At 58.6% G+C, this 24,430-nt stretch overlaps 1 protein-coding gene across 3 annotated transcripts in view; it reads left to right on the top strand.

The window, feature by feature from the left end:
* The window catches only part of PPM1F (protein phosphatase, Mg2+/Mn2+ dependent 1F), a 25,713-nt gene extending 5,878 nt beyond the window's left edge, over positions 1 to 19,835 (top strand). For 2 of the 3 annotated variants that reach the window (XM_046640648.1, XM_046640647.1), the window contains exons 2-8: positions 894 to 1,141; positions 6,123 to 6,262; positions 11,120 to 11,322; positions 11,995 to 12,183; positions 13,915 to 14,058; positions 14,935 to 15,028; positions 16,240 to 19,835. In XM_046640648.1, coding sequence (XP_046496604.1) covers positions 945 to 1,141; positions 6,123 to 6,262; positions 11,120 to 11,322; positions 11,995 to 12,183; positions 13,915 to 14,058; positions 14,935 to 15,028; positions 16,240 to 16,592 — 1,320 coding nt within the window. In that variant the 5' untranslated portion in view covers positions 894 to 944 and the 3' untranslated portion in view covers positions 16,593 to 19,835. Of the gene's footprint in view, positions 1 to 891; positions 1,142 to 6,122; positions 6,263 to 11,119; positions 11,323 to 11,994; positions 12,184 to 13,914; positions 14,059 to 14,934; positions 15,029 to 16,239 lie in introns of all 3 variants that reach the window. The other variant, XM_046640649.1, reaches the window with a different exon arrangement.
* The last annotated feature ends 4,595 nt before the right edge of the window (positions 19,836 to 24,430 follow it).

The following is a 24,430-nucleotide window of genomic DNA, read 5'->3' on the forward strand; positions in this document are numbered from 1 at the left end:
AAAAAAAAAAAAAAAAAAAAAAAAAAAAGAGGATTGGTGGCGGATGTTAGCTCAGGGCTAATCTTCCTCAAAAAAAAAAAAGGAGCCCTCGAGGTGGGAGCTGGTACCCAGGGCAGTGGGTCAGGCTCTGGGCTGTCCACAGCACCTCTCCTCCAGCTCACGCTGGTTGGACTCCTCCTGTGGAGAGGATTTAATAGGCCTTCCCCTGTCCTAAGTGTGAGCCACTCCACCTCCCCGACCATCCTGGGTTAACCCTCAGCTTCTCTCCCACCGGTGCCCTGGGAAGGCCTCTGGGGAGCCCTTCCTGCTCCCCTTCTCCATCTCTATAACAGCCTGGCCTGGCCCTCTGCTGCATGGTGACCCTGTCACCAGCCCAGCCTGGCCCTTCTCTTCCTTCCTTCTTCCCTCTGAGTACCACTTCTAGGCTCACATCACTTCCTCACCTCCTAGCTGCCCAGGTCACCTGCCGTGTTCACCTGCCTCAGTGGCCTGGCCCTGGGTCCCTCTCCTGCCCCTTTTGTTCACACTGGCCACCCTCTGCCAGGAACACACCTTCCTTCTTTGTCACTTCTTCAAGACGTCCATGCTGCCTCTGCTCCTGGCTCCATCCCCTGGAGCCACTTCCCTTGGCTCCTGAGCATCCCCTCTGCATTAGGACATGGGCCAGAGTTGTTGCTCCTGTTTACTTGGGCCCCTGAACTGCGTGAGGCCAGATGGCCCTGCCCTTCGGCTGTGAGGCCCCAGGCTTCATGCGGCACCTGCAGAGCGATGGCTGGAGGTAAAGCAGAGAAAGCAAGGCATCGTGTACTCAGCACTGCAGGGTGAACACCCAAGTACCCCAAGAGCAGGGCGCTGATCACCCATGTTTTTGCTGACCTCCCATCTCTCCCCAGGGTGAAGACTAACTGGAACCCTGGCGGCAGGCCCCCCGGGATGCTCTGGGCATGGCCTCTGGAGCCCCACAGGAGAGCAGCCAGATGGCAGAGGAGACACTGGGCTTCCTGGACATGCTCCTCTGCGACTTTCCAGCCCCACTGAGCCCAGACAGCCCTCTGCCGTGGAAGGTCCCAGGGACAGTGCTGAGGCAGGAGGAGGTGGAAGGCGAGCTGGCCGAGCTGGCGATGGGTTTCCTGGGCAGCAGGTAGGCCATGCACCTGCCAGGAGGGGGGGGGCACAGGACGGGAGTGAGGGGCTTGGTGTCTGCTGCGTGCTGCCCTTGACCCTGGAGGCCGTCTACCGGACATGTCCTGCCCTGTGTCAATGTGTTCCCTCTGTAAATCCCTCTCTTGGTCTCCCAGGGCGACCGTAGCAGAGCACCACTGACCGAGTGGCTTCGAACAACAGAAATGTGTGGTCTCACAGTTCTGGAGGCCGGAGGTCAGACACCAAGGTGTCAGCAGAGCAGTGCTCTCTTAACAAAGGCCATTGAGGAAAGTCTGTTAGCTTCTGGTGTCGCCAGCAGTCCTTAGTGTTCTGTGGCCTTTAGACACATCAATCCAGTGTGGCCTTCGTCGTCACACGGTGTCCTCCTGTGTGTCAGTGTCTTCACGTGGCACCCCCTGTCGATCTGTGTCTGTTCTCCTCCTCTTGTAAGGGCGCCAGTCCTAGTGTATGTGGGGCCCACTCTGCTCCAGCATGACCTCATCTTACACCTGCAAAGATCCTAATAAGGTCACGTTCTGAGCCTCTGTGGGTTAGGACTTCAGTGTTTCTTTTGTGGGGACACAATTCAACCCATGACAGGTGCTAAACAGTAGGTCCTCTTTCTGTCCCGTTTCACAGAGGGGAGGCAGAGGCCAAGTAGGTGAAGAGACTGGCCTGAGGCCTCGTGCTCAGGGCGGGCCAGGGCCAGGCCATGTCCCCAGTGCAGAGAGGAGACACAAGAACCAGCTTCACAGATACGGGCAGGATAGAGAGCAGCGGGCCTGCCTGCAGCCCCCATGGGAGGTGCAAGGCAGTGCGGGCTGGCAGGCCACGCGGTGTCCATGTGAGCCTTGTCCCTCCCCCAAGGGCCGTGACCACCATCACTAGTCGCTGCATCATTCACAGGTCATCTGCAAATCTCCTAAAGCTGGGACATGCCCCAGTGTCTGTGCACTGGCATCTTAGTGTCCCCAAGCATGCTTCCTTTGTGGCAGGTCACCTCCATCTGCACATCCTCTGAGGGCCTGCTTGACAGGACCCCAAGGCCCTGGCAGAGTCAGCAAGTTGAGCCCGCGTCGCTGAGCAGGAAGGCTGAGGGCCTGCTCCAGGGCCTCATCCTGGACATCCACCCCGGGGTCCACCACAGCCCCCCAGAGCTCTGGAGGAAATGTCCGGTGACCGTGTCCCTTGGGGGGTGGCCTGTGCAGAGGGTGGTGTTGGCTTGTTTAGTTTTGCTTTGAGGAAATAATTTAGAGGCAGGCTGTGTAAAGCAAATTGGCCGGCCCGAGGCTGCCTCGGGGCTGCTGGATGGGTGGGAAGGGGTATCTGGAGCTCTGCCTCCCTTGGGACCCAGCACAAAGGAAGGGAGGGAGGAGAGGGAGCCGGCTAGCCGGGCAAGTGGTGTACTCAGAGGGGAGAGGGAAGTCGAGGGCCCCGGGGCCTCAGTGTCTGGCCTCCCAGGGGCACTAGGCCTTCTGTGGGGCTCAGGGGCAGTGGGAGGAAAGGCAGGCCCTGAGGGATTGGTACCCCTGCCACCCCTGCTGGCAGCCCAGCGCCTGAAGAGAGCAAGAGGACAAGGATGATGTGTCCACGGGGATAGAGAGGAAACGAGCTGAGGATCGAGGTGGGAAAGCTGTCCTGGGTCACAACAGAGCCCGGGTTAGCTGGTCCTCTAGGCAGGTGGCACAGCATCAGAGGAGGGACAAGCTACAGTGCGAGGCCTGGGAGGGGCACCAGACTGAGCAGTCAGTCCCCAGGTCCAGGGAAGGGGGGCGCGGAGGAGGCATGTGCCCAGGGGGAGGGTCCCGGACCATGGGGCTGGTTTTGCTTCACAGCAGTGGAAATGGGAGGGGGTGAGGAAGAGAAGGGTGGCGGGCGGTGGCAGGAACGGGGGACCTGCCCTCCTGCCCAGGGTGAGGTCTCAGCTGGAGAAATCAGGGGTTGGTCCGAGGGGTCTGCCGGGCTGCAGGGCCTTGGAGGGGTGAGTTTTAGTTAAGATGGAGAGAAGGTGTCTCAAGGTAAATGTAGGGAAAACCAGCACTTGTTGGAGGTGGGGCAGGGCCCCCCCCGAGGCCCTGGTGGCGGGTGAGGCTGAGCCGGGAGGAGGCAGCAGGCCCCGGGCTCAGGTGTTGTTGAGCAGGCGTCCCATCCGTTAGCAGGATGACAGAGCAGGTCTGAGAGCATTATGATGGGGGAGAGGCCAGGGGTCCCGGCCGCCAGGGCCTGAGGCAGAGGGGTTGGCGCAGGCCTCTGCAGAGCTCCCCTTGGCCCCCTTAGACTTCCCTAAAAATGAATTACTTTGAGTCTTATATTTTCCAGCCATCTTAATGGGTTTATTTTCAGTTATTTTTGTCCTCTTCTAGTAGTTCTTTCCTACGTAGTCGCAGATGCTCACGTGTGTGGTCACAGGTTTTCTATACTGCGTTTGACTGTCGGGCACCCCTGCACGCTGGGCGGGCTCCCCTCCAGCTCTGCTTCCCGGCCTGCAGCTCTGGTGTAAGGCCCCGAGCACGTGGGTCTGTGGGGTTTTCTCAGACCATAGTGGTGACCTTATGAGACTGTCTGGAAGGCAGAGCCCCAAGGTCACGGGTGCACTGACTGACGTCCTGTCTTCCCCCGTGTTAGTGTTCCCATGCACACCTCAGGCACCCAGCAGTGCACACCTTACACTTACACCTTGTGTAATGCGTAATTACACATAAGCATTTACGTACCTCTTCACCTCTGCTGCTGGACGGAAGTTCCTTGAAAATCCCAAGCTGGGCGGGTCCACGGCAGCATCCTCGGGTGTGATGCAGCATCCTGGGATGTGGTGTGGGGCCTGAGCGCCAGGGCTTGTCGGGTGGGACTCCTGGATAAGGCGGGAGGGGCGTCCAGGAAGCCAGGCCTGTGGCCCACAGCCAGGCATTGTCTGGGTCCCCCTGCCGGAAGCTGCCCCCCTGTCCCCAGCAGCGTTGTGGGCCTGGAGGAAGCCACAGCACAGCCGACCTTGCCGACCTCACTGGAGCAGAACAGGCGCCTCTTCTCCCTGCTGTGAAAAAGGAAAACCTGGTGGCTGGCAGGAAATCCCCTAATGGCAGAGGAACTCATTTCTCATGTCTTGGCTGGTTGTTTTTCAAAGGCCGTTCCAGAGGCTTCTCCCCTGAGTCACCCTCTCATTTTGAAAAATCATGAATTCATCCTGGTAGATTTCTAAGACTATCAGTAGACACACCATGGACGCCCAGCCCCCAAGGGGACGTGACCATGCACCTGGCTGTTGGGAGGTCCTTGCCCTCAGGGGAAAGCCGAGTGTGTCATTCCAGCAGATGGCCGCCTCCCCAGGCGTGGGCCCCCAGCCCCTGGGGATGGGCACGGGGAGGGTAAGGGTGCACATCTCTCCGCCTAAGAGGGGCTCCCCTTGGTGGGGAGGCAGATTCCAGGGTCAGGATGCATCCTAGAGGCTGTCGGCCCCAGGAAGATGGATCCCTGTGCCCAGGGAGCCAGGGAGGTGACTGGCAGGCCGGCTTGGAGCTCATGGAAACATGCATGGGTGGTGGAATTTCCCAGAGTCCTTCCATGCTGGCCTCAGTCTCTCCATCCTCAGGACTCCCCAGAACTGCTGCCCGCCCTCCCTGTCCTCCTGGGCAGCTTCCCAATCCTCTGTTAATTGGCTTTCCCAGCCCTGCCTACACCCCCTCAGCTCTGTTCTGGGCGACCTCTCTGTGCCCTTCGAAGCAGTCAGCCAAATCTCGCTTCTATGGCCCCAGGCGGCCACTACTGGGGTTACCCCACATCCCCAGCTGCTCCCAGCCCCCCGACTCCTCTCTGCCCCTCCTCTTTGGCAAGCTCCTTCAGCTGCAGCCCCCACCCCCATTCATTCCAAGGCTCTATCTCCCATCCAGTCTCCTGCCCAATGCCTGCTCTGTCCCCTCCCCTCCACTGCCAAGCCTTGCCCAACTTGGACCTTGGCCTCTCCCCAGCGTTCACCCTGCAGTCCAGGGTAGGTGTCTAAAAGCCTGATCTGATCATGTCACATCCCTCTTGAAAACACACCAAGGTCGTGGCTCCCTGTTGCCCTGACACCTGCCCCCCGCCCAGTGCACTCTTGCACCAGCTGCCCAGTGGCCTGCTTTGCCCAGGGACCCCAAGGGTGGTGCCCAGCCACGCCCTCCAGGCACAGTCCTCGGGTCCCATGCTCCTGGATTCCTTTCCTGGGGTGGACATAACGCAGTCCCACAGCCTAGTGTCTTAAACAACAGAAATGTATTGTCTTGGAGTTCTAGAGGCTGGAAGACCCAGATCAAGGTGTTGGCAGGGCTGGTTCCTTCCGGTTGATGCTGGCGGTCCTTGGCTTGTGGGCTCCGCGCTCCAGTCTCTGCCTCCATCTTCACATGGCTTCTACGTGTGTGTGCCTGTGTCGAGATGCCCCCTTTGATAAGAACAGCATTGTTATTGGTTAGGGGCCCATCCTACTCCACGATGACCTCATTTTAACTCATTGCATCTGCAGCAACCCTATTTCCAAATAAGGTTACATTCTGAGGCACTGAGGGGTTAGACCTTCAGCATGTGAAGTTTGAGGGACACAGTTCAGCCCATAAGATCCCCAACCCCCAGGGCTCCCCAGCTGGTGTTGGTGACCAGGAGTTCTCATCAGGCTGGACGTTGGGCAGTTTGTCTGACCTGGCCACCAAGACCAGCAGACAATCTTATGCGTCTGTGACACCCCCCTCCCCACCAGCCCCAACCCACATTTGGTGCAGCACATGCCCCGGTAAATGGCATTGCATGGACATCCTGTCCAGCTCCCTGAGGACCGGAGGCCGACCTGCTCATTGGGGCCATACACTGCAGTGTGACTGGTCATCACTGCCTCCAGAAGGGCCTCCCTGAATGGCGAGGAGCCCAAAGTCTCCATCTGGAGCACTGGGTGGGCACTGGGGTATTGGCTTCTGCCGAGGAGCCAGCTCCACTTCACATCGTGTTCCCGTCCCCAGGAATGCTCCGCCACGACTTGCTTCGTGTCTGGCCCATGAGGCAGTTTCCCAGCTGCTGCAGGCAGACCTTTCCGAATTCAGGAAGAAGCCCAGGCAGGAGGAGGATGACGACGCAGAAGAAGAGAAGGCCCCTGTGACCTGTGAGTTCTGCCCCTCTTGGGGCCCTGGGGCTTAACAGGTGACACACTCACCAGCCAGACAAGGGACAGGCTGCAAGGGAGCACCAGTTTGGGAGATGTCAGGGTTCACCTGGACTCTGTTTCCATCCCCGTTTTGCTGGCGGAAGGGCAGTTGTGGGCATCACATGATGAGGGCTGGAAGGGGCAGCGCCGGGTGCGCATGCTCACGACAGGGTGGCAGAATTGAGATGCAGAGGAAGCACGCACACCAGCACGAGGTCGGCGGCGGGAGCACCACAGCTAACTCACTGAGCTTCTGAACAGCCCAGGAGATGAATAACGCTCATCCCGTGTTACATGGGGGGAAACCAAGGTGCTAACTCACATCGAACACCTGCTCTTCTGCCTCAGCTGACATCACCCCGTGGTGACGTGGGAGCGGTTCCCAGGGGCAGCCTCGGGGTCCAGCTGGTAGAAAACGCCAGAGCTCGGGCCCATTGCCTGGGCTGGCCCACGTCAGGACCCTGTCAGGTGGAGACTCAGTGGTGTCCATGAGAGCTCGGGGAGGCGCCAATGGAGGCCTGTCTGTCCGCCTGTCCCCGGGACAGCAGGCGGTGGGTGGGCCCTGAGCCACATCGCACGGCCAGAGGAGCCAGAGCCGGAGGGAGCCTCCTCATAGAAAGGCCGGGCTCTTATTTTGCATGTCTTTCTTTCGCTTTATTAATAATTCCTTTCTGTCGTATTTCCCCCAAGTGTCGGTTCATGAAGGACAGAGAGCGGGAGCCGCCCGGCCCATGGGCTGTGGCAGGGTGTGCCGTGGCCTGGGCTTGGCACAGGCGGCGTGGCTCCCTGCCTGCTGGAGAAGGGTGCCGCTCAGGCCACGGGGGGGCTGCAGGCAGCTGGATGCAGAGCAGAGTGGGTCTCGGCCGGGCACTGGCTGGCTGCGCAGGGGGAACCTCAGTGGATTTCCCTTCCTTTGCCATGCCCATCTGACTTGTTAGTTTATTACTATTTTTAATTGAGATGTAACTGGTGTATAACATCGTTTAAGGTTAAGGTGTACAGTGTGTTGACCTGATGCATTTATATATCGTGTGTGTTACCATGTAACACACCCCTCCTTCCTGTCACAGTTATTATCTGACTGTTGCTTCAAACTCAGCATTAGTGCCCGCATCGCGGGGAGAGCAGGAAGAGGTGGGGAAGAGGGAAGAGACACCGCAGCCTCTCTCTGCAGTGGGTGCCGACCCCTCTCGTCCTAGTGCCGCGCCCTTTTCCCTGGCTCCCTGCCCGGGTTCCATTCCAGCACAGCCGCGCACTCCCGTCTCCCAGGTGCAGGAGACCCCGTGCACAGTGACGGACAACCATTGTCCTCTGCAAAACTGCCTGGCTGTAGGCGCCCACAGGGAGCGCCGGCCAGCCCCGCTGTCCCGGCGGGAAATCGGCGCCACCTGCTGGCGGGAAGGAACAGTGCGGCCGTCACCAGTGTGGCCCTTGACGTGGGGGCTCCCCGCGCCTGGGGTGGAGGAGGGAGGCGCCACGCAGGAGGAAGTTGCAGCCGGACCCTGCCCTCCGTCCCTGTCATGGGAGCCGAACTCAGTAGTCTATCATCTCAAAGCCATACTTGCAAAATTAGCGTCGTGGCGGGTGTTCTAAGAATCACTGACCAGGGGCAGAGCCGTGACTAAGACTATGTGGCCCGGGCAGGCAGAGCCCCGCGCCGGCCCCTCCCCAGTGAGCAGTTCCCATGAGGTCCTGTCTCCCCTGAGCTGAGCCTTCCCGCACCCACAGCCCCTCAGACCACCCTGCTGGCCACCAGTTCTCCCGAACACCTGAATGGCCCTTGTGTCCTGGGTGTGGTAGCGGCTCGCAGTCCCCTCCCCCGCCCGCCCCGCCCTTGATGCATGGATTCCCTGGGATGTGTGTCCGAGTGGCCTCCTGCGCTCACAGACCCTCCAGGCCTTCCCTGGCCTCAGCCCTTCTCCTGTAGCCACCACCTTTGGGCAGGAGCTCTTCCTTTTCCAACTCGCTGAGTCCCTCTGGTATGGCCTGTGACACTCCTCAGAGTCTGCCCTGTTTTCAGTTACTTGCCCTTGAGCCCCACCCCCACCAGCAGGTGAGCAGCCCTGACTCACCTATGCCTGTGAACCAACGCACCTGGGCCGGGAGGGGTTTGTGCATCGAAATGAACTGAGTCTCTGAGGTACGGCATCCGAGGTTTCCTTTGGACCTTTCCCCGTTAATCTTTTCTTTAGAAGTCAGGTTGAGGTAGGATTTGGGCTTCTGTTTTAAAATTCATGTTGTGGGGGGTATTACCTGTTCTGCATAACAAATTGCCCCAAAATTTAGCAGCTTAAAACAATAAACTTTTATTATCCCACCATTTCCGTGGGTCTGGAAATTGGGAGCAGCTGAGCTGGTGCTTCTGGCCCAGGGTCTCTCATGAGGTTTCGGTCAGACCAAGGCCTGTGGGGCAGAGGTTCCACTTGCAAGATGGTCCAGTCACATGGCTGTTGGCAGGAGGCCCCAGCTCCTCACCATGTGGACTCTCCACCGGGCTGCTTGAGCATCCTCACAGCATGGCAGCCAGCTTCCCCCAGAGCTAGTGATTCACGAGGGAGACAGAGAGGGAACATGCAGTGTGGAAGCCACAGCAGCTCCTAGGACCCGGGGTCTGAAGCTTCCGTTTTATTCTATTCATGAGAAGCAGGTCACAAAGTCCCACACTCCAGAGAAGGGAATTAGGCTCCCACTCTTGAAAGGAGAAGTATCAAAAAATTTATGGATGTATTTTAAAACCATCACCTGGAGCTAACACTTGTCATGGAAAATTGAGAAAGCACTGAAAAAAAGTGTATGGAAGGAAAACAGCACCCACAGAACCAGCACCTGCAGACGCTGACACTGACATTTTGGTTGTAGGCCTTTCCTGCCTTTCATTTTCTGGGTCCAAGAGGTGGAAAGCTTTCTCATGTACTCATCATCAAACTGTGTGTGGAATATTCTACCCTCCCTTTTTTTACAACATTTTTTTTTTTTTAAGATTGGCACCTGAGCTAACAACTGTTAGCAATCTTTTTTTTTTTTATCCTGCTTTTTCTCCCCAAATCCCCACAGTACATAGTTGTATATTTTAGTTGTGGGTCCTTCTAGTTGTGGCATGTGGGACGCTGCCTCAGCGTGGCCTGATGAGCGCTGCCACGTCCACACCCAGGATCTGAACCGGCGAAACCCTGGGCCACTGCAGCGGAGCGCACAAACTTAACCACTCGGCTATGGGGCCAGCCACTACAACATTTTTTCTTAAACATGAATGTTTTTCCTTAATATCATGACGTAAGCATTTTACATACTTGCAAACTCTGTAAAAGCCCATTTTTCTTTTACTCTTCAGGTTTTGTTTGTTTGTTTGTTTTGTGAGGAAGATTGGCCCTGAGCTAACATCTGTGCCAGTCTTCCTCTATTTTGTATGTGGGGCGCCCACAGCATGGCTTAATGAGCAGTGTGTAGGTCCATGCCCGGGATCTGCTCCGCCCAAACGAAGCGTGCCTGCTTAACCGCTGCACCACCAGGCCAGCCCCTTCAGTTTTTTTAATTCAACTGTATTTAGAGATAACTGTAGCCTCATATGCAGTTGTAAGAAATAATACAGAGTGATCCCATGCATCCTGCACCCGGTTTCCCCCAAAGGTAACATCTTGCAAAACTACAGGGAAGTCTCGCGACCAGGACCTTGACACAGCCGAGACACAGAACAGTGTCATCACACAAGGATCCCTCATCCCTTACGGCCACCTTAACATCCCCCACGTCCCGACCCCCGACAACCATGAATCATCTCTATTTGTGTAATTTTGTCAGGTCAGGGTGCGTACAGACGGGATCACACAGGATGTAGTGTGGGGGGCTTGGCTTTCTCCACTCAGCGTAGTTCTCTGGAGGTTCTTCCCGCTGTCTGTGTCGGGCGCTGCTCCTTTTCTTCTGTGAGTAGTGTTCCGTGGCACCATGTACCAAAGTTTGTTTAACCGTTCACGTGTTGAAGGATATCTAGGCCGATTCCAGCTGTTCCACTTAAAGCCGCTGTGAACAGCCGAGCACAGGTCCTTGTGTGAATGGAGTCTTAATTTCTCTGGGATAAATGCCCAGGGGTGCAGTTGCTGGGTTATAGGGCAGTTGCATGTTTAGTTACGAACATCTTTTTTTTTTTTTTTTTTGGAGGAAGATTAGCCCTGAGCTAACATCTGCTGTCAATCCTCCTCTTTTTGCTGAGGAAGACTGGCCATCAGCTAACATCCGTGCCCATCTTCCCCACTTTATATGTGGGATGCCTGCCACAGCATGGCTTGACAAGCGGTGCCATGTCTGCACCCGGGATCCAAACCAGTGAACCCCGGGCCGCCAAAGCAGAACGTGCGCACTTAACCACTGCGCCACCAGGCTGGCCCTGTGAAAATCATTTTTAATAGCAGCTTAATTCTTTGTCAAGAGAACAGACCATAATTTACTCTATCATTGGATATATATTGTTTCTAATTAATGCACAATTATAAATGATTCTGTACTTAGTTCTTAAATTATCTTTGCCTTTCCTCGGGATGGGCTTCCATGAGGGGCGCTGCTCCACTGTGGGACAGGAGGCTCCTGGCACGGATTGCCAAGCTGGACATTTCTCACGGCCAGTGACTCAGGCTGTCACACATAGCATATTAGGCTAGTGTGCTCAGAATGCCCTGGGGGGTGACGGGCTGGTGGGGCCTGTGCAGGCCTGTGACAGGGCTGTTGAGAGCTTCAGGGGCCCCAGGAAAGGGGGGCAGAGAGAGTGGGAGCCTCGTCTGGCCTGCCTGGCGCTCCCTAACAACCCGCCGTCCTGCCCATCAGTGCTGGATGCCGAGGGCCTGGTGAGGACTTTGTTTAACCAGCTCTGGGAAGTATGCAGCCGGTGGCAGAAGCAGGTGCCCTCGACTGCCCAGGCTCCACAGAGGCCGTGGCTGGTCTCCATCCACGCCATCCGGAACACTCGCCGCAAGATGGAGGACCGGCATGTGTGCCTTTCTGCCTTCAACCAGCTCTTCGGCCTGTCCGTGAGTGCGCCACCTCCAGTGCCCTCCTCCCGGGCCCCGGGGTGGCATGTGAGGCTGGTGTCCCTGATCAGGACAGTGTAGGAGGGCTTGCGTGGCGGGTGGGGGCCACCCTGGGTGCGAGCAGAGCTGCCGGCGAGAGCTGAGGCAGGAGTGATGCCTGCAGTGGCCGCCTGGAGGCCGAAGTGCCAGACAGCTCTCAGAGCCCTTCCCAGGGGGCCTGGGAAGCCCCATTCATTGTCCCGGCACTTCCGGGCCAGGACAGCCATCAGCCACCTAGACTTCCCACTGAGGGACTGGGGAAAGGGCGTAGTTTGCCCACGTCTGTTAGGAGGGGAGGCCCCGGGCGCCATGCTTGTCTCAGGCTCAGGATTGCTGAGCCCTGCTCTGTCTCCAGCCCCTGCGCCACCTGCTATTACCTCATCTTATGCTCCCAGCAACTCGGGACAGAGGTGAAACTGAGGCCCTGGAGGGTTGTCCTTTTCCAAATCTCCCAGCTCATAAGTGCTTGAACCAGGTTGGCTTGTCTGATGGCAAAGGCCATGCTGGTCTTCCAGACCCTACCCCATCGGCACCCGGGCTCCCCCACCAGGTGAAAGCCGCTGGCCGGGGCACGGCCTTGGTCAGGCTCAAGGCCAGCGGGCAGGACTGTGACTCCCACTGTGTCCCCACCAGGACCCCGTGGACCGTGCCTACTTTGCCGTGTTTGACGGTCACGGTGGAGTGGACGCTGCGAGGTACGCTGCTGCACACGTGCATGCCCACGCTGCCCGCCGGCCGGAGCTGCCTACAGACCCTGCAGGGGCCCTCAGGGAAGCCTTCCGGCGCACCGACGAGATGTTTCTGTGGAAAGCCAAGCGAGAGGTGAGAACCCGTAGGTGGGCTCGTGCAGTTTGAGGGCAGGAGCGGCGAGCGCCAGGGAGACCTGACCCTGCAGAGAGAGAAATCCAAGTGGTTCACGGCCTCAGAAGGGCCTCAGCAAGCTCTGCTGGCAGTCATGCCATTTCCTTCCTACAATGAAGGGGGCATGTGTTTCATTTGAACAGAAGCAGCATAAAGCTTGCCCCTGATCCCACACGCCTGGCCCCACAGCTGCAGAGGGCGTGAGGCCTCATGGGGGAGGGCAGCCTCTCTTAGACTGTGCCCAGGGTTTTGTTTGAATCAGGTGTGATAAGACGACAGGCACAGAGACGCCTGGCTTGAACAAGGAGTTTATGACTTACAGTTCCCGAGAGGAGAGGCCAGGCCATGCAGGGCCACGCGGAGAAGCACTGGGTGGGTCAGGAGGCAGAGGGAGTAGGGGTGGCGTGGCCAAAGCCATCACTGGGGCCTCCGCAGGAAGGCGTGGGTGAGGCAGGGCAGGCAAGTCACAGAAGCACAGGACCTGAGAGTGTGAAGACCCTCGACGGGCTGCGGGCTTGGGGGCCTTCCCCGGCCTTCCAGGCTCAGGGAAACCGTGGCCTGGCGTGAGGAACAAAGGAGGCCGTTGAAGCCCCAGCCGGCTTGTGCGTGAAGGGCGCACTCCCAGCAGACGTTTGCTGTCTTTAAGAATTAGCCCTGGGAGGGGCCTTCTCTCCAGGATTAGCAAGTCCACCGACTTGTCAAAGCCACAGAAAACAAAACACGTGGTTAAGGCCCAGCCCCACCTCCCCTTGCTCTCCAGGGCAGGGTCTCGGCAGCTGCTGGTGTCTGCTGGGGGGCTCTTTCCTCAGCAGTTACAGCCATCTGAAAGAAGAAAGAACGCGTCGCAACTGCTGCCCACCCCCGACCACCCCATCAGCTTACTGCCCACAGCACCTCGCTATAGACTCAGTGGTCCTCCAGCAGCCCTGCGGGGCAGATACTACGGTCGTGTCCAGATTCCCTGGGAATCTGAGGCCCAGAGAGCTTAAAAGGCCTGCCCCAGTTGGTGTAGCTCAGAGGAGACTCAGGAGGGAGTGCAGTGTGCCAGACACTCTGAGCATGGACCTCAGCAGAAAGCAGCAAAGCTGGACTTTGCATCTTAACAGAAAGCCACACAGCATCCAAGGCTGTAAGGTGGGAGCCCATTGACAAGCTGGCACGCCCAGCCCTCCTGGCCACCGTCACCCCAGGAGTTGGGAAGGGTCCCTGAGCTCAAGGCTGCCTCTCGGAGTAGAGAAAGGATTCTCTGAAGCAGGTGTTGAGTTTGTTATGATTTTAAAACAGCTTCATTGAGATCTAATTGACACATAAATTGCACACATTTAAAGGATACAATTTGATAGGTTTGGGCATTTGTCTACACTGAGTAACCGTCACCACAGGAGCAGACATATCCATCCCCGCTGAGCTTCTTCCCGCCCTTCATTGTCCCCCTGCTGCCCACCTGCTCCCCCGGCACCTGCTGGTCTGCTCTCTGACACCACAGACTGCAGTGTTCTCTCGAGTTTGATCAGCGGGACCACACAGGACGTGCTCTCCTTCCTCGCAGCATAAGCCTTATGAGAGTCCTGGGGGCCCTTGTGCGCATCCGCCGTCCATTCCCCTTGCCGGCCGAGCCCGTCCGGACGGGTGTGTGCCTGTGGTGTGGACACCCGGCCACGCCCTCACCCAGGCGGGCCTCTCTCCCTGCAGCGGCTGCAGAGCGGCACCACGGGTGTGTGCGCGCTCATCGCGGGAAAGACCCTGCACGTCGCCTGGCTCGGAGACTCTCAGGTCATCCTGGTGCAGCAGGGACAGGTGGTGAAGCTGATGGAGCCGCACAGACCCGAGCGACAGGTAAGGGGCTCCTTGCATCGTGCCTGGGACACCCCCGGCCCCCACCGTGCTGGGCCCTGCAGGGAAGCAGACGGTCGGGTGGATGAGGGCGTAAAGCGGCGCGTCTTTCCGGACGCTCCCGTGCTCCTCCAGAGGGAGGGCTCCCCTGCCTGTCTCGAGTGGCTGGAGTCACCTAAAGTTTGGGGCATTGACAGCCAGGCGTCCAGAGTGACCCCTTCCTGTCACAGCGACATGGAGCCTTGAGCTGCAGCGGGGAGCCAGGCCCTCTGCCCCGACAGGCAGCCCGGTGAGGGGGGTCAACATGCAGGATCCTGTCATGCGCATGGGCAAAGAGCAGCCGACCACCTGGGCTGTGGGGGAGGAGGGCTTCAGGGAGGAGACAACGCTGAGCTGGGGTTGAAGGATTCAGGCTGGGCCTATGCTGGGACCCAGAGATCACTCACCTGTCTGAGCCTCAGGGTCTTGACTTGGCCGCAACCCTGCCGAGTGGCCACACACAGCACGTGCTGGGTCTCAGGGTCCCAGCAGCCCACAAAGGAGGCAAGGCAGCTGAGGGACCCGCTCTCTGACCCTGGGGTGCGCGCTCTCTGCTGCCTCCTGAGCATCTCCCTGAGCCTGAGACTCGGAGGCCACGGCCGTCCGCCAAGGGTGGTCCGTCTGTGCTGGCACCATAACCCATTTAGCCGTTCCTGCAACTGATGGACGTTGAGGCTATTTGTCATTCCCACTGTTTCACTGGTGCCTCGTTTGGGCATTGTTCAAGAGCCGTGGCTCCCAATGCCATCTCCGAAAGCAGCTCATCTGCTCTCGGGTGACAGCACCACACCAGGCAGCCGCCCTTCGCGTGCCCGGGCCCCACTCTCGTGTCTCCTGCAGGACGAGCGGGAGCGCATCGAGGCGCTGGGCGGCTTCGTGTCTCACATGGACTGCTGGAGAGTCAACGGGACCCTGGCTGTCTCCAGAGCCATCGGTGAGGAGGCGAGGGCGGGAGGGCACGGCTTCCCCAGCCCAGGCCTCCTGACCCCTCGAGGCCACGGGCTCGCCCAGCTGTTTGGGCGGCGCTGTCATGTGCCGGCCTACAGGGTGGTGCCATCCATCAGATTGTGAAGGGACTCTGGTGACCTTAGAGAGCGCAGGCGCAGACCCCTTAGAAACTTTCGTCTCGCACAAATAATTGCAGTTTATGTGTTATTTTCTCTTTGTGGAAACAGTTCCTCAGAAAAATCTAGTAGGAAACCCTTGGCTAGCTGCTCCACATGCTGGAAGATCATTTTTCAACATTCCATACGTGAGGCTTACTCCCCTCCCCGCATCATGCTGATGATTTTTTCTATCTTTTAAAATCTGAAGTAAAGAGAGCACCTGTCCTGTTTTCTCACAGCCTCACGTCTCCCTCCGAGGACTTAGCAACCCCTCCCTCCACTGCCCCCCGCAGCGAACGGTGCTGCCTCCGCAGAGCCCGCCTCCTCGCTGCTCTGCCTGGCCCGGGCACCCGGGCGGGAGGAGGGCCAGTTCCCGCTCCGTGGAGAAGGGGCTGTCGGGCAGGAGCGGAAGGAGAGGGTCCCACCAGAAGCTCTGCGGGGGTCTGGGTGAGGCATGAGCTGCAGAAACGAGGAGGGGGCTGTGGGTTCGAGATGCGTTTTGAAGGTAAAGCCGACAGGACCTGCTAATGGACTGGGTGTGGTGCGTGAGGCGGAGAGTCAGAGGGAACCTGCAGATTCGGGCATAAGGACCTGGGGGGATCGTCTTGCTGTTTTCTGCGATGGGGAGACTGAAAGAGCAGGTGTGAGGGAGGAAGAGCGAGCATTTTGGACACACTTAGTTGAGGTGCCCATTAGGAGCTGTCAGGAGCTCAGGAGGGCCAGGGCCACAGCCACGGCCTGTGCAGTGTTCTCAGCCACCCTGCTTGGGGCCTGGCTCCCCTGGAAGTGAAAAAGCTGCTCTTTGCAGCTGAACTCTGGCCTTGCTGCCCTCAGGGAGACCAGAATCACAACGTCCTCCTTTGTGTTTCCCATAGCGCTTAGGACTGTATGAAATTAGCTTTTCACCCCTGTGCCCTCATCCTGTGAGCATCCTCGTCCCATGAGCATCTGCGGGGCACAGCGAGGCGAGACCTGGCAGGACGGGTGGGAGCAGGAGGCAGCGGGGCCCTCTGACGTGAGGCCTTTCTCTCATGCCCAGGGGATGTCTTCCAGAAGCCCTACGTGTCTGGGGAGGCGGATGCAGCCTCCCGGGAGCTGACGGGCTCCGAGGACTACCTGCTGCTCGCCTGCGACGGCTTTTTCGACGTTGTCCCCCACCATGAGGTTGCTGGCCTCGTGCAGAGCCACCTGGTCAGGCAGCAGGGCAGTGGGCTACACGTCGCCGAGGAGCTGGTGGCTGCAGCCCGGGAGCGGGGCTCCCACGACAACATCACAGTCATGGTGGTCTTCCTCAGGGACCCCCGAGCCCTGCTGGAGGGCGGGGCCCAGGGGGCAGGGGACTTGCCCTCTGGCCTCTCAGAGCCAGAGACCAACACACCACCGAGAAGCTAGGAGGTCCCAGCCCCTGGCCCCACCCTGTGACCCTCCGTCAGATGCCTTAGGACCTGATGGCTAGCAGTGCAGGTGGCACCACCCGCGCAGTGCTTTGCCCAGCCCCCGAGCCCCTCGTGTTGCTTGCATTGGCCCATCCCGGGGGCTGGGATCTGCACTGGGCGGTGAGTGTCGCGCCCTGCTGGTGGCAGGCAGTGGGACGGCAGGATCTCCAAGGGAGCCTAGGAAGAGACCTCACCACGGAGCCAAGGCCAGGAGGTGGGCCGGCCCTTGCTCCCGGTCAGGCAGGGGCTGGACCAGAGGCCACAGGCGCCAGGCGAGCACTCAGGGCAGCAGGACACAGCACGGGGGGCCATCAGGCAGACCTGGGAGCCACGGACATTTTCAAGAGCGTCCTGGGTGCCCGGCACAGGTTTCTCACTGGCTCCACGCTGCCCACAGCCACGAGGGCTCAGATCCGCAGACGCGCCTGGCGGGTCCCTGCTGGCTGAGCCGGCTTCCCCACCAGGAAAAAAGGGAACACCAGGCATCTGGTCTGCTGCGTCGCCCACCGCTGGTGACACGCCTGCCCTGGCCTCCCTGGTCCCCCATCCCTGGAGCGCCCGGGGAGGGGGGGGTCTCAGAATGACCATGCGCGCCTTTCATTTGCGGTCTTTTGTCAGGGAGCAGTCAGATTCAGAAGCAGTATTTCAGGGCTGTCTTTTTCGTCAGTGCCAAGGTACCTGATGTGTCATGTAACTAAGACAGGGCTTAGTGTTTGGTTTATCCCTTGGGAAACTAAGTATTGATTTTTTTTTTTTTTTAGGGGAAACTTCTTTTGCAGTATTACTGAATTTTTTTTCCCCTAAATCAGGACTGAGACATAATTTTTCCAGGTGGTGTTAATAAGCCATTCAGTGCCTTAAACAGCCTAAGGTGAGGCTGGAAGTGCCGGGCCTCTGACGGATTCTGCCAAGCATGTTGCAGTTCTTACAAAGGATTTATTTTGTCAGAGTGGCATGATTTGGGCTAGAGTTCTTCCTGGAAGAGTTCTGTCTTTGTGACGTGCCACTGACTCCCGTGTGGAGTTGAAAGGGGCAGGGCTGGGCGAGGGCTCCCCGCAGAGGCCAGGGCCGCTGGAGAGAGGAGCCTGGGGGCCCGGCTCGCGGTGGTGGGCAGGGCTGTGCAGGCAGAGACCAGCACATCTGGGAAGGGCAGTGGGTGGCTTTGGCTTAGCTGAGGCTTCAGGAGAATGTCATGGGGTGGGGGGGCAGGGGGAAGTGGGAGGAAGCTTGGCGTCAGGTCGCCAAGGCCATGAGGTCCTGTGGTTCAGAGTCCCCCCACTGCATTGGGGCCCCAGGGAGCAATCCCAGCTGCACTGAGGGGAGCCTCGGCCCTTCTCACCCAGGGAAGGGGTGGATGGTGAGAGCCGTGCCTGCTGAGGCCAGTCCACCATCCAGCAAGAAAGGAGGAGCTTGCAGCCTCAGGGCTCACCCCCACTCCCACAGCAGGGAAGCAGCAGCTGAGACGGGCGGTCAGTGCCTTGCTCCAGGGCTCGTGACAGAAAGCATCTCAGACACGGTCACTGCAACTCAGAGAGGGTTTGGTGGCCAACATGACCAGGTATTGCTCCATTTAACTTGAAGGCCCCGCTGCCTTCTGGGGGCCCGAAGCCTCCTCGTGAGCCCCTCCCAGCACCAGGCTGGCACGAGGGGGGATGTGGCCCCACTCTTCACTACCAGCCCAGCCACCCATGGGCATGACCTTAATGGAAGGGGGGTCAGTGGTTTCTTTGCGAGTCTCACTCGGTTGACGGCTGCCAAGAGTGGAGCTTCACCCCATGGAGTCTGGGTCATGTTCATGCTCCGGCCCAAGGCCCAAAGCACAGGAGATCTCTCCATGCTTGTCCCAGGGTCTCCCCCACCCTGAGCCAGGCTGAGTCAAAGGCTCCCGCCCCCCACCCACCAGGCTGCCTGGCAGAGGCCTTGGCTGTCTGGTGCAGCCTGGGAGCTGCTGGTCCTTGCCTTGAGACCGAGGGAGTCCCCGCTCTCCCGCTGCCCCGGGCCTGACCTGGTGCATGCACCCAGGCGCGGAGGAGGTCTCTTCCATCTTGACAGAGCCCCTGGGCACCTTCACCCTCTGCGAGTCCTGGCCCACTTCCTCTCCAGGCCACAGGCACTGGTCTGTAAGCCTTGATCCCTTTCTCAAGTCCTAGCTTTGCCACTAGCTCATTGTTGGGGCTGAGCAAGCCGTTGCCACTCCCTGGGCCTCAGTTTCCCCTTTTAGGGCACAGGGTTGCACTGAGTCTGTGCAGCAGCTCCTGGAACTTGGGAGGTGCAGGGGCTGCTTGCGGTGAGCCTGGCGCAGCAGGGGAGCGACTGCCGGCGCTGAGGCCCCGCCCACCGCCAGCAGGGAGGGGTGATTAAGTACTATTGGTGTCTATTCTTAAATTTAAGTGGATTGGAAAAGAATCACTGCAGATGCCAGCACCTCACGTAGGTGCAAAAGCTGGAGAGCCGGCCCTGCCTTCACAGGTAGGGCTGATGCTGAGCAGCAGGGGTGGCAGAAGCGTAGGCTCCTTCCTCAGGCGTGGGGGGCCTGGGAGGGGCAGGCCGCCGCCGGGCCCCCAGGGGCTTCTAGTCAAGCTCCCAACCTGCTGATACCTTGGAGGCAAACGCGTGGCCTCCCTGACCCAGACTGTCCTTGGCGTCCAGGACTAGGAAATGGATGTGTTATGGGGGGAGAGTGACAGGTGGCCCCCACGGGAGAAGCACAGGCTCTCTGAGGTCCACGGTCAGCTCTGACGACCCCTGCCCTTGGCCGCAGTCCTGCCTCCCTGCCCTCCCTGGGCCGGCACGCGGCCCCCGGCCTCACCCCTTCCCCTGCGTCCCGGCTACCTCAGCAGTATTCCCAGGGCTGGGGGGCAGCTCTGGCTGCTCCTGGACCTGGCCCCCACCCGAGCTAAACGGAAACCCGGTGGGCCTGTGCAAAATAAGCTGTTTTGGTTTGATTTTGGCTGTAGCCCAAGGGGGCAGCCCCAGGAGGCCTGTGCTTTAGCTTTGCCAAACGTGCCACGCCAGCCTCGCCAAGGGTTTATCCGCACGTCTCAGTGGGTTCCTGGGAGTGGTGCAAGGGGGGTCTTGTTCTGAGACAGGATGGCGGTCCCCCTGTCCACAGGGACCAGTCCTAGCGTGAGGGGGCCAGAAGGGCAGTCTCCTCCCAGGGCCACTGTGCTCAAGTGTCAATAAACCACAAGTTGTGAAACCCTGTCGCCAGAGTCCTACCTTCTCTCACCTCGAGCGCTGGGTCCCCCTGGGTGTCCAGGTGTGCTTGGCAGCTGCTGGGGGGGCCATCCACAATGTCCTTGCTGAGAGCAGACGCATTCAGGAGAGAGCCCGGCCAGCCCAACCTGGGGCTCATCTCTGGGCTCCGAGCCCACCCTCGCTGGCAGCAGGGGGTGTGTTCACGGTGCGCCTGTGCAGGGCTGACAGGAGTGGGGCGAGGCACTGGGGACCTCACATGACACTGGGGAGCCCACAGGAGCCTGAAGTAGCCCAGGGACCCTGAAGATGGAGACCCTCCCAGCGTGACTCTCAGATGGGAGGGCAGGTGTGCAGCTCGCCCGCAGGGCTCGTGCTCCTGGCTGAACTCAGACCTCCGGGAACAGGAAACGTCAAAATGCTTCCACACATGCGCTGCTGAGCCACAGCCTCAAAATGCCGCCTGAACTGCTCCCCCAAACATGGGTGGCACTTGTGCTGTTGGGGCCGTTTGGGGGTCAGCTAGCCGGGGATTCTGCATCCCTCCCACCCCAGCCCCTGCCCTGGACCCAGAGCCTTTGCCTGCTCTCCTTGCCCCAGGCCCCTTCTCGCCCACTTGGGGGCCTGTGGGCCTGATTTCTCCCAGTCCTTCCCAAGTCACCCCTGAGAGCTCCCAGGGCCCCTCCCACTCCAGGTGGCCCAGCCCCCATACCACACAGCATGGGAGAGAGCCTTGTCTCCGTCATGTCACCGAGGGCGGCTGGAGCCCCCCACACTCATCTGTCTGCCTTCCCCTCCCCACCCCTGCCGCCTCCGAGCTCCCAGCAGAGCCTCGTCCTTAAGTATATGCTGTCTTAGTTGTTCCCTAACGAATTCCTCATGTGTCTGAATCTGTCGCTACAGCCAGATGGTGGCTCTACACTACCCCCATCGTTACGGAGCTTGGAGCCCGGGAAAGCACCCTCTCTGGGCCTGTGGGGTGAGGGCCAGGGGAGGCCTGAGGGACCGGGTGCACCAGCCAGGTAGGGGCTGAGCGGCCCTTGGGGCAGCTGGGCGTTGTGATGGCAGGTGATGGTGGGGGCCAAGGACATCAGCCAGGCTCTCTGCCAGCAGGGGAACAAACTTGCAGCCAGAGGCCAAGTCTGGCGCAGAAGTCTGAGGGCACAGGGAGAGGGCTGGGAGCAGGGCTGTGGGGACAGGGTCTCACTCCCACCAGGTGGGGGCTTCAGCCTGAGCATGTGAGCTGACCGCCAGGTCTCCCGGGCTGCGGTCGGGGTGAGGCCGAGCCAGGAAACAGGTAGGAAGCTGGCTGGGAGGGCTGACGACTAGCCCACCTGCAGAATTCCCCACAGAGGCTCTCAGGACCCCTAGCTGTCCCCTTCCGGTCCTGCACAGCCCTCCTGTCCTGGTTGGGCTGGTCTGGGACAGAGCTGGGTTCTGAACCAGTCAAGGACAGAGGCTCTGCTGGGCCCCCAGGCGAAGCTGCACCTCACCTTGGGTCTGCTTCCTGGGCCTTGGGCCCCGGAGTGCCAGACATCTGGGTGCCCAAGGCCAAGGAGTGGGCATGGCCTCCTGAGAGCAGCCCTGGGGATTGCTCCAACCCCAGCAGAGGGTCCTGGCAGGTGCCAGTTCTGGGCACGGTGCAGGGGGCCATGGGAGCTCCACTCCCCATCCCAGGCAGGCCCCTCCTCCGACCACCATCACCGTCAGTCGTCCTGGCTGTGGCAGGAGAGAGCCCCTCCTCCTCCCTTCCCCTCTCTGTCTTCTTCCTCCTTTCTTAAGTTATAAAAGTGATATGACAACATGACAAATCTTGGAAAAGAGAAAAGAGGAAAAACAAAATTTTATTTCAGGTACGGAACCAAATAGAAATGCAGTTTAAAAAATAAACCTCTTATAAGCCAGACAGAGAAAGATGAACTCTATATGACCCCACTGATAGGTGGAAGTTAACGTATAGACATGGAGAACCCATCGGTGGTTACCAGGGAAAAGGGGGGGGGGTGGGGGGAGGGCACAAAGGGGGAAGTGGTGTACCCACAACATGACTAACAATAATGTACAACTGAAATCTCACAAGGTTGTAATCTATCATAATCTTAATAAAATAAATAAATAAATAAAAAATAAACCTCTTAAAAGGAAAGGCACCTCTTTGCCCAGAGATTAAAACAATATAAAGTTGCTGAAGATAAAACAGATTAAGAGCTACAAGTTTTGGAGTCAGAACTACATGTACATATTTCATTGGCAAAAACGGGCTATAATTTGGTACATTTGATGTCCGTCTGCATCATTACGCTCTCAGTGAATTAAGAGGCCTCACTTCGTGGAGCTGGTTCTCAGCAGCTGCCACTAACGTCCAGGTGGGCTGGGCACCAGCCCGAGAACATTCCCCTTTCACAGCCGCCTCTCCGCAGCCTCAGGGCTCAGCAGGGAGACAAACACAGGCTGCCCGGCTGTCCTCTCTCCATGCCTGATCCTGACAGCGCAGCGTGCCTGCGCAGTTCTTCTATTTTTATGATATGAAGGGTTTGACGTAGACACACCGAGAGTCAACGTCATAGATCAGATAGAACTACAGACCCACCAAGCAGCCTCCAGGAGCTGTGAGCGGGGTTGAAGGCCTCCCAGTGCTCCTCTGAGAGCCCCCCACGCCGCACCATCTCTGTACACTTACCACAACTGTACATTTCCCTACACTCTCGTTTTGTTTTGCTTGTCTTTTGATGAAAATGGGATTCTGCTGTGTGCATTCTGCTTCATGTCTCCCTCACTCAGCATTCAGTTTCTCGGGTTCATCCATGCTGTGTGGGTTTCCGGCTTTTTGCAGAAACAGAGCTGCTAAGAACATTCTCGACAGTCTCCTAGTACCGTGTACAAGAGTTTCTCTGGGGCGTCTACCAAGAAGTAGAACCCTGGGCAGGACTGGCAATGGAATTTGCGGGGCCCAGTGCAATTAAAATGCAGGCCGCTTAATTAATTATGAGGAATTTCAAGATGGCAGCAGCAGAGAATGAAGCCAGGCATGGCCCGTGTGACTGCACAGGTGCTGGGCCAGGAGGCCACCCGGCTATGTCTTCACCCACTGATGGGGTCCTGCACCAGGCTTGTGCAGTGCAGATGGCAGTGCACGGAGTGTCCACCGTTCCTCATCCTCACCAGCACTTGCTGCCATCGCACTTGGGCATTTTTGTCAATGTAATGAGTGTAAAATGACTTCTGCTCATGGTTGCAGTTTGCATTTCCTTGGTTATCTGAGAGGGTGAGCAACTTATGTGTGTACTGACTGCTGGGTGACTTTTTTTTTAAGAAACGGGGTACAGAGTTGGGCTCTTGTTCTGTTCTTGCCCCTAAATGACCACGTGGGCTTGGGGAGGTCCCTCCCCTCCTGGGGCCCCGTTTCTCTCCTCTGAACAATAGAGGTATGCGGTTTTGTAGTTCTGCCCTTAGATTATAACCCCTTCAGGTCAGGGGCCACATTCTCGTCATCTTTGTATCTTCAGCCCAGGACCTGCCTCGACGTGTGTGTGTCACATCTGCTGAATGAGGGCTGTAATCCACCAGGTCAGTCTGTACATATCGATGAAGGGGACAGAGAAGGGCCTTCCCTCTGGAAGCAGGCAGTGTGGGTGGCAGAAGGGCAGAAAGCAGAGACGCTTCAAAGCCAGCCTCTGCCGACCTCTGTGACATCACCTCTCCGAGCCTCCGTTTTCTCATCTGCCAATGGGGATGATGGCCTCGCCCTCCTGGGGTTGCCGTGAGGGTTGACTTAGACGTGGATTTGGTGGTATTCTTCTCACTTCAAGGTTCTAGGATGCATTCCATAGCCCCAACCTTGACCTTGAGGGGTTGCTCCTCTCTCTGGGCCCCAGATGTTTTCTGTGTCAGTGAAGGGGCTGGCCATCTCCCACTGAGGGCCCCAGGGCTGCCAAGACAGAGGTCTGCAGTTGGAAAAGGTTAAGTCTTGCCAAGCCAGAGCTCCAGCTGAGATGGTCACCATGTGCCCCTGCCCCTTCTTTTGGACTCGGGTACAAGTTACAACAACGCTGCCTTTCATTGTTGAACGTCTGAGACCCTCACGGGATAAGCTTAGGGGTAAGATCACAATTGGTTGTCTGAAGCGTGGTGTCCCTCCCCCTCCCCAGCTCTCTGGTGCCCTGACACAGGCAGTGGTGAAATGCCCGGCGCGGCTTGCGCCTTCCACCAAGCACTGAGTGGGCCCTGGAAAGCACACAGGGGGACTGCCAGCCCCTCCATGCCGAGCGACCTCTGGTGGTGAGGACTGCATCTCCAGCTGCCTCCTAGACGGGGTCTCTGCAAAGTCATGTGGAAGCTTCTGATTCAGCGTCTCCAAACACCACCGCCCTCCCCCTCAACTCAGGGATTGCTGTCACCATCCTCACCCAGGTGCCCACAACAGAACCCTGGAGCCACCTCCGCCTGCCTCCCCCGACCCTGCCCGCCCCACATGGTCTCCAGGTGCCTCCGAGCCCCCTGAAGGAGGTCTGTGCAATCTGTTGTCCAAATGGTGACAGCTGTGAGAGGGAGCGAGGGCCCTATTCATAATCCAGCTGAGCCAACAGGCAAACGCCAGGA

This window comes from Equus quagga, chromosome 15, assembly GCF_021613505.1.
Source record: "Equus quagga isolate Etosha38 chromosome 15, UCLA_HA_Equagga_1.0, whole genome shotgun sequence".
NCBI classification, from domain to species: Eukaryota; Metazoa; Chordata; class Mammalia; order Perissodactyla; family Equidae; genus Equus; species Equus quagga.